Source organism: Anoplophora glabripennis, unplaced genomic scaffold, assembly GCF_000390285.2.
Source record: "Anoplophora glabripennis isolate ALB-LARVAE unplaced genomic scaffold, Agla_2.0 scaffold120, whole genome shotgun sequence".
In the NCBI taxonomy this organism is placed as follows: Eukaryota; Metazoa; Arthropoda; class Insecta; order Coleoptera; family Cerambycidae; genus Anoplophora; species Anoplophora glabripennis.
This window is the reverse complement of record NW_019416214.1, coordinates 262,242-277,042: the sequence shown is the minus strand read 5'-3', so window position 1 is coordinate 277,042 and position 14,801 is coordinate 262,242. Positions and strand designations below refer to the sequence as shown.

The 14,801-nt window shown below is 32.7% G+C and overlaps 2 protein-coding genes across 2 annotated transcripts; both read left to right on the top strand.

Annotated features, from left to right (window-relative positions):
• The first annotated feature begins 396 nt into the window (after positions 1-396).
• On the top strand, positions 397-3,293 carry LOC108907813 (carboxypeptidase B-like). Its single transcript, XM_018711618.1, has 5 exons — positions 397-476; positions 957-1,169; positions 1,224-1,314; positions 1,940-2,242; positions 2,627-3,293. Exons 1-5 carry the CDS (start codon positions 403-405, stop codon positions 3,194-3,196), a joined length of 1,251 nt encoding a protein of 416 aa, XP_018567134.1. The 5' UTR covers positions 397-402; the 3' UTR covers positions 3,197-3,293.
• A 3,161-nt stretch (positions 3,294-6,454) lies between these two features.
• LOC108907806 (carboxypeptidase B) lies at positions 6,455-14,131 on the top strand. The gene is made up of 5 exons (XM_018711611.1): positions 6,455-6,557; positions 8,681-8,893; positions 9,718-9,808; positions 11,924-12,226; positions 13,514-14,131. Exons 1-5 carry the CDS (start codon positions 6,481-6,483, stop codon positions 14,087-14,089), a joined length of 1,260 nt encoding a protein of 419 aa, XP_018567127.1. The 5' UTR covers positions 6,455-6,480; the 3' UTR covers positions 14,090-14,131.
• The last annotated feature ends 670 nt before the right edge of the window (positions 14,132-14,801 follow it).

The following is a 14,801-nucleotide window of genomic DNA, read 5'->3' as shown; positions in this document are numbered from 1 at the left end:
AATGAATTATACATTTCTTATTAATTATTAGTTATTTTAAGTACATAAAAACCTAAACCAAAACGTCTTTTCTCAGTTGGGATTTCAGATTGATATGTTGATTAAATCACCTTTAGACATCATATATTCATTAACTTCATTAAGTTATCTGCAGAATGAGAGGTCATATCTAAAAATAAATCATGTAAAGGTGTTATTATATGTATATCTTAAGTGGATAAACCTTTTCCGACAGACATAAGAAGCAAATGTTTCTTTTAAACAAACAGTACTGCAACTCACTATATCATCTTGAAAATTTTAGGATCGACAGATAATCTTATCTGTATTGTACCTTCCAGTGATCTAAGTTTTATAAGTAATATAGAAAAGAATTTTTCAATGTGTCTGCTAGTAGTGAAAATGAAGTTTGTTACTGTATTACTGTTTACATGGGTCGGCTTCGTCCTTTCTGACGATGTCGTCCATTACGATGGGTAATTTTAACTACTTTTATTGCCAGTACTATTATTTGTAATAAATAATGAAAAATTAGTGTATAATTTATAAACATTTTACTTTTCGGGTGTCTTCAAAGCTATGCGGAGTCACAGATATTTTTGGAAATTAGATGTTGAAGAAAATGAGTATATACTCCAAAAAAAAACTAAAGTAACATTTCATCTCCCGTCTATATTATACTCGTATTTTAACAAATGTTTTGATTTCACAACAATACTTAGAAAAACGACTATATGTATCATTTCGAAGACAACCAAATATAATATTTTTTTTTTTTTACCATCATACCCAAAATAAAATTTACTATTGCTCTATAAAACAAGTAAATAAAAATCAGCGTTTTCTAGACCATGAGCAAAAAATAGGAAGGAATTAAAAAAATGTATGAAACTCAAAATCAATGAAAGTATTAGACATTAATAATGACAAATTAAGGTTTTTCTGGTGTTTTGCAGTTATAAAGTATATCAGATCTTCCCAAAAACCGTTGCTGAATCTGATTTATTAAACAAATACCAGGAAAATGGAAAGTTTGACTTTTGGTCAAGGCCAAGCATACTTGGTGCACCCGTTGATTTAATGGTTACCCCAACAGCTCAGGCGAGCTTTGAAAAAGACATGAAGAGCAGTGGCTTAAACTACACGTTACTCATTAATAATGTCGAAGAGTAAATATTATACATACCTATTTAAGTGTCTCGATAAATAGATCTGTCTTCCAGAAAAATTCAAGAAGAGAACAAACGTCTCAAATTAGCAGCTACGGTAGAGGAAGGCGAAGTAACCTTTACCGAATATATGAGACACGATGAAGTAAGTAGATCAGTTATAGAAAAGTAAAATTGGTGGCAAGATACACATCTCTGATATACGAAATAAGTTAAAACAGTTCTAAACCAAAAACGATGGGGTTGGAATTAGAAAAAAATGAGAGGGGGTTCGTCGATAAATCAAATGTTCTTTGTGTTTTTTTGTGGAATGCATTGTCCGTCAGTTAAAGTAAAACAATAATATTTCTGACCCTTCAGGTTCCTCCTAATTTCGACGCTGTTTATTAGATTTTGTTCACAAACTACGATGGAACTTCACGCTACCAAGTTGGAAGTCCATATATCATCAATGGTTCTTGAGTAATTGACCAAAAATTGAGTTCCAGTTCCTTTCTTTGAAGAATCAAAATTTTTTACGTTTATTTTGTTCATTTTGATGTGAAGAATTAGATTGTCGTAACGTGAATTGCAACCGTATATATAGATGCATCGTTAAGAATTGAAATTTAGATTACTCATAAACCTGAGAAACGTTTTTAAAAGTAATTAGATAAAAAATGATTTAAAAAAAATCGAAAGAAAGTGACTTTAATAGACAATAGGTTCAATAGGTTCAAGAGGTTTAGAAATCACTAGACGCAATATGATTTTGATACACGTTTTTTTAGGTCAATGCATACCTAAGACGACTTGCTCAGGACTACCCTGACGTCGTCCAGGTCGAGCAGATCGGACAGTCTTACGAAGGCAGAGATATCCTTCTCATCAGGATTTCAAGCGGAGGCTCCAATAAGCCCACCATATTTGCAGATGCAACAATCCACGCAAGAGAATGGATAGCGGGGTCTATGGCTTTATATATTATTAATCAGCTCGTTGAAAACCCAGAAAACAGCGCTGTGTACCAAGATATCGACTGGGTACTCGTTCCAATTGCAAATCCAGATGGTTACGAATATACTCATACAGACGTAAGTAGATTCGAAGTGTCTCTATAAGTAGTCATTGTTTCAAATTATGTTTATTTTATTAAATTGAGATAACAAACACCGTACCGTATTTGACATAATTGTAAAGTTTTTTATCCAGGTGTAATAGTCCGAGTACCTGAATATATTTAAAAACAAAGGTCAAATACTTGCCTTGGATAAGATTTAAAAGGTATTTTGGTAACATTCACTTATGGTGGGACGGCAGGTACACACACAACAGGATGTCAAAAAGTAATGTGATAAACTCCAAACCATAATAATACCAAAATCGTAGGAAAAGGCCTTTGGTCCATAGAAGGTCCTTCAATTGACATAATGGTATTTTTTCTACATGTTCTTATGACCATTTTTATTTCCTTTTAGGAGAGACTATGGCGAAAAACAAGATCCAAGGGCACGATATGTTACGGCACTGACCCGAACAGAAACTTTGATTTCAAATGGATGGTAGCAGGAGCTAGTGACTGGCAGTGCAGCGACGTCTACGCAGGCTATTCCGCTTTCTCTGAACCCGAGACTAGAGCATTGAGAGACTACCTCCTAAAATACAAAGACGACATCAAACTGTATCTGGCCATTCACAGCTACGGGCGTTATCTCATTTTCCCCTGGGGATACACCAGTGACCTTCCAGATGACAACGATTTACTTGTTTCCGTGGCCGAACGTGTTAATAGCGCCATTGTTGCAGTAGGTGGTGTCAGCTACGCCATAGGTACTTCCACTAACGTCTTGGGGTTAGCAGCCGGTTGCAGCGATGACTACGCCAAAGGAGGTGCTGGCATCAATTTGTCTTATTGTGTTGAATTGCCAGGTGGAGGAGATGCTGGATTTAATCCGCCAGCGTCGAGTATCTTGGAGATAGTTGTGGAAACCTGGGAGGGATTTAAGGCGTATCAAGAGTACATACAGGAAACATTTGTCGATAGTTAATTTTTAATATTTACTGAAACTGGCGGCTAGAAAATTGGAGGAGTGTAATTGAATGTAACAAATATTTTCATAATGCAAATAAAAAGCAGTAAACTGATCCAATGTTTCCTTTTGTACATGGCATCTAAGCCATGACTAGAAACCTGTTTATGGGATATGAAAATTAGTCGTCACTAATTAATCTATACGGACTTTCTTTTGACCTTCAGCCAATTTGAAAACGTTTGCCTTCATATTTATTTATTTATTTATTTATTTATTTATTTATTTATTTATTTATTTATTTATTTATTTATTTATTTAGAAATTGCAATATCCAACGGGACAAAATCCTAATTACAAGATAAGGTAAAACAAAAAACCTTGACTAAATTTAAAAAGAAAAAGACAAACTAACAGTAAATATAAGAATAAAAGTACTACATAAAATAGAGCAATCAAAATATAAAATCCAGGCAAAGAAACTTAAGTATAAACAATAACAGATTAATAAAACAAATCAGCTAACTAACACATACAAAATAAGGATTACGTTTGCTAGACAAACAATTTTTTTATGTCATTCATTGAATGAAAAAATATATCAAGTCGATCTTCGGACTTCTGATAAATGGAAATCATTTGATATAGGGGAGATGCTATTAGTAAATTGGTACGAGGTATGGATAGGTAATTATAAAGCAGAGTGAAATCTAGAATCAAGTCTAAGAACATGATATAAAATCCTTGAGACTAACGAGTCTGCATTTAAAGTGTTATTTATAATTTGAAAAAAGAATATAATTGAAAACATAATTCGCCTACGACAGAGACTATTAAAATTAAGACAAGAAAACAATAAATCTTGAGGTGTACCACGAGGAGGATAAAATCCATAACTAATAAAATGAATAGTCTTTAAAAATCTCCCTTGTACTTTCTCTAATTGAATGTTAAAAATATTATAAATGGTACTCTAAACAACCGATGCATATTCAAGTTTGCAACGCACAAATACTGCATACAATATATTTAGAACATTCTCGTTCTGAAAGTCCTTAGAATTACGCAAAATAAAGCCTAAATTCTTATAAACAGATTTGGTTAATAAACTAATGTGCTCGTCAAACGATAATCTAGTATCAAAAATGTAACACCAAGGTCAGTAAATTGCGTAAGTCTATTTAAAAAAGATTCACCAATTTTATAATTAAAATCTAAATAATTAGTTTTACGACGACTATAAGACATAATTTTACATTTGCTTACATTTAGAGGTAGATTATTATTACATGAACACCAAATGTGTAATTTGTGAAGATTATCTTGTAATCTAGTACAATCAGTAGAGGGCTTAACTTCCAAGAACAACTTCAGGTCGTCAGCATAGAGTAAATAGTTGACATCGAGGCATTCAGTTAAGTCATTAATATAAATAATAAACAACAGTGGCCTTAGGATTGACCCTTGCGGAACTCCTGAAGATTGATAGAATTTACATGATTTAAAGCTACGATACTGCACAAATTGGTACCTAGTACTAAAATAAGACTCAAACAAAGATAATATAGCAGGGGATATACCATATGACACCAATTTCATTGTTAATAAATTATGATCAAGCCGATCGAAAGTTCTGGAAAAATCGATGTACACAACATCAACTGACTTCCTGCATCCAAAGCTTCAGCAATAAATTGGGTTTCCTCAACTAGATTTGAGGTAGTTGAACGACCACTCACAAATCCATGTTGATATGAAAATAAAGTCGATTGTGCAAAATTATTTCCAGGATTTTTGAGAAGTTACTTATAATAGATATATTATACACTATTCGCTTTTAAAACTTTTTCACTCTTGCCAATCTTATAAACTTTGAATCACCAAAAAGTCAATAGTGGGTTACTTATAATTTGGAATGGTCTAAGTAATTTAAGAAAAGGTTTACAATAAAAATGAAACTCAAGATCTACAAATCAATATATTTTTTCAAAGGATCCCGCAAAATTCTCATGGAAAGTGCGTTTCGGCTAAGGATGGTGCCTTGAAAATTGAGGATTAATATTAAATCATCTACTGCAATAGAGAAATGATCATTTAAAACTCGATTTAAAATTTATAAATAATATATTGATGTTTTGATTAATGAAACTAGTTTAGTAAATATGTATTTAAACTACATATATGACGGATATCGCCGTACTTCTTTAGTTTTCATAGCTTCGCATTGTTTTATTCAATACAAGATAAAACAAAATAAACATGGCATCTCATAATATCACGCAATTCAATTGTTGTTGTTCGTGTGACTTTGTTGTATGTACATAGTGTTAATTTCTGTCAAATACTCCTACAATTTATTTTATTTGTATGTGCATAATGATGATGCATGAAAAAATCATTGAATCACTTAGTACGTTTAAATGTACTATAATTCTCTAACTCAAAGCTTTGGACTTAGCGCCTTCTAATAACGATACGATTTAAAAGTGAATCTTCGACGTATATATTTTATTACGTTGTTAAATATTACAATTGTTATTAATTAAATTGTATATTTTCCCAAAGATGACAAATAAGAGCTTTAATTCATAGTCGAAAGATTCCTTTGATTATTTAATAAACTGACAATTTTCTGACACGGAATTATCTTATCTCAGTAATTCAATTATTATTTATAACTAATAACTTAACGATTAGGATGACATTGATTGGCCATCCGACGAATTATTATTATCAGTGATTTAAATAAGATAAAAGAAATAAGTATTTGTAAGCTAAAACAAGTGATTGAGTATATAATCAGTGATATAGTAATAATAGTAATTTAGTGAATGTGTGCGAAAAGTAAAGGAAAATACTGGAAGATACTTCAACAACCAATGTTTCAACACATGGAATACACTGAAAACGTAGATACCATATATTGTGAATATTGTACAAGGTTCTATGATATAAAAATCGAACTCCACGTATACGATAATAAAAAAATAGAGTTTTCTTGAATACTTAATAAATTAAGTACCTAGATAATAGTAATTTAAAATTTTAATACCTGTTTCGGTATTTTTTGTGCTACTTGGAATAATAATCACCTTCATTTGATAAAATAAATAAAATGTCTCTCGCGACACACTTAACATGTATGAGTACATGTCTGTTTATTAAAAGTAAATTACGTAAATTTCTTAAGATAATATCGATTAAACATCCGAGAAATACTGGTTATCTAAAGTATGTTATCTACATTCTTCACTAATTGTGGTTATAAAAGGATTTATCAAGTACTTTTATTAGAAGTAAACATGAAGCTTTCCCCGTTTTACTTGGTAACCCTCCTGGGTCTTGCAACTGCTGCCCAAGAACGCTTCAGCTACGATGGGTAAGTAAGAATGATATAAAAATGGAGCTAGATAATTCCTAAAAACAAAGTTCTTTATCATCACAGTAGTATTGATAAACAGTTTTAAACTATTTAGCACTAGCTTCGTTAGTGAGTCCGGACCCGCAGGGCATAGCCCGAGAGCAACAAAGGCAAGTTAAAGATTGAAAGCTACTCAGCTCAAGCTTAGTAATTCTATAACTTATTGCGACTAAGTACGGCACATTTACTTACTGAATGAAATTCAAAATAGCACAGTTTTTGAGGTAGCTGAAGATGAACATAAGTGCGTATTTTACCTAAAACGATGTCACTAAGAACACCAGGAACTTCGTGCATATACTTTTTTTGTTAATAAGATTTTTCTATATAACTTTCTAACTATTATTAGAGAGAGGTAACATAACCTAAATCGTAAAACAAATTTAATATAAATAAAACTTTAACACAACAATTAATGTAGAATGTCTCAAATATTCAGCTGTAAAAACTGCAGTAGAAAGTGGAAATATTAATTTTTATCTTAAATGATACATTTTGTAAAGATATGTAATATATATGTATGTAATATTAGAAGGTGTATTAAGATGTTCTTAGCGACGTCTTAAATTAAAAAAAATAAGCTTATGTAAGAACATAATACAAAGAAAATGTTGTTTATTTGCTTTTTTTAAAGATAACTTCATCACTTTTAGAGATGTTTGAATTTGGTATAAGAGGATATTTAGGAATCGGACTTTAAAACTGGCGGAATTATCCTTAAAAAAAAGTAAAAAAACAACATTTTTGAAGGCGCGTAACTTTTTAATGAAGCGAAACTAAACCGAAGCTACCTTCATTTAATACGATTTTTTAATATATGTATTTTAAAGTTTTTTTAATAGACATTTTTTTTTCTTTCTTTAAGTGAAAATTGACTTGCAGACTACTCTCTCATTAAATGAAGTCAAACATTTTTTTTTATACTAGAAATCTAGGTAAACAAACGATATCTATTTATAACTGCTGATATTGCGATAAACAATCAGTCTGTCAACTACATTGTTGTTTCCCTCAATAGTTTTGTCTATAGTTTCTGGTACTAAAGAACATTGTTTGATGTCATTTGATAATATTTTTTTTTCTTTGAATTTGTTTATATTAGTCTACTACCTTTAACTAAATTAGTTGCTACTCTGAGTTTTCGCAAAATTAAATTTAATAAATAGACCAGGGCGGATCTGTCGAAATATCCCACTTTTGGATGTAAGAGGGGGCAAGCTAATGTTTGCTGGATTAACTTTAGTACAACTCACATAATAAAAGTGTGGATCCCTAGATCTGGGCGAGGTCCGGATCATTTTCAAAATTGCAAAATTTTTTAAACATTTTTGCAATTTTTAAAATGTTCCGGACCTCGCCCAGATCTAGAGATCTACACTTTTATTATGTGAGTTGCACTGAAGGTAATCCAGAAAAAATTTGCTTGCCCCTCTCACATCCACCTCAAAACAGCTCCTCCCTGGTCTAAAAATGTATATACGAATAGTTCAAGCTAGTTCATAAAAAAGATTAGTAATAGTGACAATACGATGTCATACACATGATTATATGATATATTTTGTATTGCATTAACTTTTATTAAGTTACTTTTGAATTTGTTTCGTTCAACACTCCCAACTCGAGACAAGTATTATGAATAATAAATTATAAAATCATTGGTTTCTGCAGAGTTCATCGAGAAAACATTGCATCGGTAGTTTAAATAACTTAGGAAGACAAAAATATATGCTGTTGACCAAGACGGCATCGAATAATTATTTTATAATGCTACTTATCGGCGAAGATATTTTTAAATCACTTGTATTTCAGTACTTGAATTGTAGTACCTACAATAGGTGTTGCACAATATAAGTAAATGCGCATTGCGCTGTATCAAAAATTTTGTGAGGAGTTTATATCTTTATATTAATTTCCCAGTTGTGGAGGCTCGAAATTAAAAATAAATACCAGACAAAATGATTTTTGCAATATTAAGTATACTTACATTTTGAAAGTTGAGGAATATGGGTAGTTCTGAAATTTGTTTTAACGTTCATAAATAAATAAGAACAATATCTAATTCTGTAATTGATATCTTTCAGGTACAAGGTGTACAGCGTTACTATCAATTCGATTCAGGAGGCGGAACTATTAGACGTCTTCAGTTATGATCAGCGATTCGACTTTTGGTCAAAACACCGAATTGTTGGAAAACCTATAGATGTTATGATATCACCAAGTGGTCAAGATGAATTTGAATCAACATTGAATTACCACAACATAAAGTTCGAAGTTATGATCAACAATTTTGAGGAGTAAGTGATTATTATTTTAACTCTCAGAATTACTTCTGACTTGTTTGAAAAATGACATACAAATTTTCCATACACACAAACGAAGTGAAATCGGCAGGTTATTCCCAAAGTTTTGGAATATTAAAACGTAATCTTATCTTCTTCGAAGAGAATCAAATTTTACTTCTTAAATCCTGAAATAGCAGGAGCAGATTTACCTATTTCAACTGTGGAAATATATTAGATGCAAATTACTGGGAGATAGCTCAGGCCAATAGAATGAATGTGGTTCTCAGCAGAAATCGCTTACAACTTCCTTTATTTGGCAAACAGTGTACGATTTTGCATCGTCGTAGTGAGTGGGAGGGAAGCTTGAACTAACATTCTGCGTTAATTGTGGTTCCTTTTGGCAAATAGTCTACCGAGATTATGCCGCTGCAGTTTCAAAGAACTATAGCAACTTCTTTACCACCAGAAACAGACACTGCGCGTGCTTTAAGTGAGAGTCGTTGTCCTGATCGTTGCTTTTCCGAATTTTGGAATAGAACTATTGAATCCATGTTTCAACTGTTGCTATCATTCATTGACAAAATACCTTAGATTTAGCTAACAGGTCTGGTAAATATGCTTTAGGGCCAATTTAACTTTTCCGGGATATAAGGTCCCGACCACCAAACGTTATCATATATTTAACAAAAAAAAATTTAGAAATTATTTTAATAAACAAATTATTATCAGACCACCTTCAGTCACTAACATTATAAACATGTTTAAAGATTGTCCAAAAATGCAAAAGTAGTAAATACGCTGCGACATTGTTACTAAAACCATTCTTCAAATTTCAGGAAAGTGCAGGCTCAGTACAATCGTCTCAAATCCAGAGCCAGAGTTGATTCAGGCGACGTTAGCTTTACAGAATATATGCGTCATGACGAAGTAAGTATTGAATTAAACGATTCTTATTAAAGTAGTATAGCTTGCCCAGTAGAAGTGATAAGAACAAATTACCTTTGCGCATCTGAAATTTGCGGACAAGATGAACTGGGTCAAGCTTTAAGTAGTTTTAAAAGCACTAACTCTAGTGTTTGCTTTATTTTGCTGAAACATGAAAATCGAACACAGAAATATACAAGTTATGTTTATATTTTCAAGCAAACTTTGTCTTTGTTCCTGTTTTCAAGAAATAAGATTGAACGGATATTTGTAAACAATTGTTATTAAGTTATCGGACTCTATTTTTTTAACATTAATGATAAACTCTGCGACATATATATTTTTTTCGGGTGATGTAATTACAAACACACTGAAAGAAATGGGCTTATTAAACTGTTTATCTAGAATAATGTGTATAGTGCATATTAAAACTTTTATAACCAATATACAACTTTTATTAAAAAAAAGCAATCATCTCCATACTCATTATTCAATCAGTTTAACTGGAAGGTGCTTAATACACCTTATGCATCTATAAAATAAAGGTTATAATGAATTACTTATACATTATTAGGTGTTATAGACTTTATATTCCAATTGTATAGTAGGGAAAATTTGTTGTATAAAGACCAGTATCCGAATTTGTATATAACAATTGTATTAACAGAATTAAGCGTTCTTATACTGAATATGTTTCCGTTTTTAACGTGTAAAACGCATCTTATAATGGTTAAGTGATCGTCACCTCTCGGTGCATAATCGGTTATGATCGTTGTTAAGTTGTATTCATAGTCTTGTAATAATAATCATATGTCAGACCCGAGAGCGAAGTGCGCCGACTCAATAAGAAACCTGGCTATTCCAGCCGCTGATTTAGGGTTCGCCGCACGAGCTCATCCCTTCTTCCCTTCTAAGATTTCAGTAGCATGCTATGCATGAAGCAGAACGGTACTGAACTATCTTATACAGTCCACTTTTATTGGCCATAGATGTTCAATCATTGTCAAAATAAACAGACAAAACCACAACGTCTTTATTATCTTTACTCAAGAAGAGAAAATACAATAATCGTAAAATTTCCAACAGTCCGCTGTGCTAGTTTGATGAAAATGGACAGTATATGTTTTGTGGGATACATGATCATATCGCGTTGTGTGAAATGGAAAATTACTATGTAAGTATCTAACTGTTTTATGGCTTGTAATTGTTTTGTTTTTTCAAATCTTAAAAATTATTATTTTGTAGGTCCTATTAGAAATCGCTGATGTTAAGTTTTACATAAGATGGAGGAACAGAAGGTTAACGGTGACAAAGAAAAGCATGGGTATAAAGTCAATCAACCAGAGGAAATAAAATTATATGGAAAGAAGCTCAACCTTTCTGGGAATGCTTCATTCTTAAAGTGGAAGAGTTATAGTGCAAATTCTCATGTAATACAAGAAAATACGGGTGCATCGTTGCTAAGAAAATAAACTGGACAGTTTTGGTAGCGATTTGTCATTTTTAGTACTTAAAAGTATAAAAGTATGTTTTATGTATGTTATGTAACCTTAGCTTGTAATTACAGTTATCCAATAAAATTTCTGAAAACTTAATGACATATGTTTTTAACTCATAGAGAGTATACAACAGTTTAATACATTTATTATTATAAAACTTATAACCAGTACTAGATGTTCTAATAACGATATGGAACACTTTAGTAACAGTTATTGCTATTATTTCGTAAAGGGTATAAAAAACGTTGTATACTATTTAGTTATACAATAATTTAATAAAGAATAAGGTTTATAGTCACTATACAACTGTGCTAGCAATAATATTCACCTGTTTAACTGTCACATATAGTATACAATGGTCTTATAATGGTATATAGAATTCTAATAAAGAATAAAACGCATTTCTTTCAGTGCATGAACATACAAAATCTCTTTATATAAATATGTAACTCGTAATAATTTAACGCTCTTCCTCCAATTTTTGCACAACGATTATACTTTAGACACACTGTAGATGTAAACTGTACATTCTCCATTCTTTGCAGAAAAAAACTGATCATTGATTTGAAAAGTCGTTACCAGTTAATGGCTGTTAGTGAATTTTGTTGTACAATTTTAGATAAACGCCTACTTGCGACGACTTGAGGCAGATTACCCCAATGTCGTCACCACAGAAGTAATTGGGAAATCCTTTGAAGGCCGAGATCTGCTCATCATCAAAATCTCAAGTGGCGGCTCTGATAAACCTACGATATTTGCTGATGCTGGTATCCACGCTAGAGAGTGGATTGCTCCATCTACCGCACTCTATGTCATTAACCAACTTGTTGAAGTACCTGAAAACAGTTATCTGTACGAAAATGTTGACTGGGTCTTTATACCAGTGGCCAATCCAGACGGCTATGAATATACCCACGATGTGGTAAGTATTAGTCAGCTTACGTAGAAAACTAAGAAAACTATTCGTAACAACACATTTTGAGACATTTATTCGGAAATGGTTACAAATAAACCAAAAGCCTGCTGCAGAAATGACACTTCACTATTTCTGAATTATCAAAACAACTTTCATTTTTAGTTTTATTTTATATACATGAATGACACTCGAAACATTAACTACATATGTAATACAACTCTGAAGTATAATTCCTAATATGTTAGTGCTTGAAACGTCTTCTCTATTAAACACTAAAGTTTCAAATATCCTCAGCAATAAAAATATAGGGGAATTAAGTGTCGAGAACTAGAAAGCCATAAAACAACAGCTGGACAAATTTCATTTGAGCCTGAAATGTGCAGATTAAAAAGAGTGCCTCAGGGCTCCAATGAATTTGATTTACCTGTAAATATGTTTAGAACATTACTTGACGTACAACAAAAGGCATTTCTTCAGGAACAATGCCAAGTAATTTTTTAAGTACAAATAATATTGTCCAGTTGGGCGATTTGGTTATATAAAACAGTTGTTCACGACGACAGTCCACATGTCAATTGTGAGATGATGTTGACTACTGGCGCATATTGTAGAAGTTAGCAACTTTCATTGGTCAATCGTTTTTGTTGAACATAGACTTCTTTCAAGTCGGATTCTATCGCATTTTAACTGACAACCACTCCCCCATATTCACCTGATTTAGCATCGTGCGACTTTTACCTTTTCGGAAAAATACATTTGCGATGAAAGGAAAGCGGTTTGTGGACGTAGAAGCCATCTAAAAGACTTGTACTGACATTATGAAGGACATCTCGGGCGACGATCTAAAATACTCATTCGACATGCTTTTAGGCCATGCCAATCACTGTATTGAACTGGAGGCGACTATTTTGAATAAAATAAATCGATTTTGCCAAAAAAAATTTTTGTTGCTGTTATTTTTAAAAAGTCCTAATTTCGAACGCACCTTGTATATTAATAGTATCCACCATTTAATGTGGATACTATTAATTAAGAAAATTGTATTAAAGTTCTTTCCACATATACCTCGATCGATCAGGTTATATTTAGCTCATTGCAATGCAAAGAAGCCTCTTGTCTTTAATTCCTTTCGTATGGAATGAAATGTAGTTCACTGATTCATACTGGCCCAAAAATCGCTTGACATTAATACTGATACATAGAATACATTGAGGACGGCGACAGGAAGGTTATGGTCCAGAGAATGTAACAAATTTTTACAAATAAGATAAGTAATAATACTTTCCACTTTAGGAACGTATGTGGAGAAAAACCAGATCCACTGGTACGATCTGCTTCGGCGCAGATCCTAACAGAAACTTCGGATACCACTGGGGAGCATCAGGATCCAGTACCTGGCAGTGCAGCGACATATACGCCGGTCACAGAGCTTTCTCCGAAGTAGAGACTCAAGCTTTAAGGGACTACCTCTCGGCTCACAGTCACCACATCAGCCTGTACGTAGCCATACACAGCTACGGTAACTGGGTTTTATATCCTTGGTCATACGCTGACCTCCTTCCTGATAACGCAGACGAACTCCAAACTGTCGGGATGCTCTACAACGACGCCGTCAACGAGTATAATGGAAATAGTTATATCGTGGGTAATTCAGCTGCGCTTTTGGGTACTACTGCTGGATGTAGCGATGATTATGCTAGAGGTGGTCTTGACATCAAACTGTCTTACACTTTGGAGTTGCCTGGAGGTAGTACAGACGGGTTTGATCCTCCAGAGTCTGATATTTTGTGGATAGTTGAAGAGGCTTGGGTAGGGTTTAAAGCGTGGCATGGGTATGTGGAGTCCTCTTCTGCAAATTCTTCTAAGTGAATTACTTACATATATTTATAAATAAACAGATACACACAGACAGTTCGAGTTACTTATTTTCGTATTACCTAACCTATTATGGAATGGACTCAAATCTCACTTCTCTGTTCACAAATCCGCAAAAAATACAACAACTAGACAATATACTTTTAATAACAAGTGAACAAAATGAGAAAATTTAAAACGTATTTCATCTAGACCTCGAACAAGTCAGCGGTACAGTGGTGTTAATAAACAGTATTAACACTTAACTAGGGTTTTTATCTCCCATTAAAAATAAACTCCAAAGTACACACCATTTAAATGATTTTTCTCCTTCCCGCTTCCTTCGACCTAACCGATATTTTGGCGCCGAGGTATCTTTTTAATATTATTATCTATGACTAACTACTTTTACTAACTACAATCCATCACGCTAATGCCGCTATTAACCACAAGCACCTAGTATCGTTAAAAGCATATTAAGGCAACTCCGAATCGGCAGAAGAGAAATTTCCTTTTAGACTGATAGCTGATGCACTCTTCTCTTGTTATGCGATAGCAGAGGATTATTAAATAATAATTATATTCATGGTAAAATAATTGATTTGATTGCAAAAGCGGTGAAGGTGATTAAACTGAATTATTACTTCGGTCTGTAAACTCTGATCATTGATCCTGCTCACTAGATCTGTATAACGGATGCTTATGCACATGTAAATTTGATGAGTAG

Coding starts and splice junctions, on each gene's coding strand:
- LOC108907813 (XM_018711618.1), top strand. CDS start 403: ATGAAGTTTGTTACTGTATTACTGTTTACATGGGTCGGCTTCGTCCTT. Junction 1,170..1,223: donor CTCATTAATAATGTCGAAGA/GTAAATATTATA, acceptor TCTGTCTTCCAG/AAAAATTCAAGAAGAGAACA. Junction 1,315..1,939: donor AATATATGAGACACGATGAA/GTAAGTAGATCA, acceptor ACGTTTTTTTAG/GTCAATGCATACCTAAGACG.
- LOC108907806 (XM_018711611.1), top strand. CDS start 6,481: ATGAAGCTTTCCCCGTTTTACTTGGTAACCCTCCTGGGTCTTGCAACT. Junction 6,558..8,680: donor GAACGCTTCAGCTACGATGG/GTAAGTAAGAAT, acceptor GATATCTTTCAG/GTACAAGGTGTACAGCGTTA. Junction 12,227..13,513: donor ATGAATATACCCACGATGTG/GTAAGTATTAGT, acceptor TTTCCACTTTAG/GAACGTATGTGGAGAAAAAC.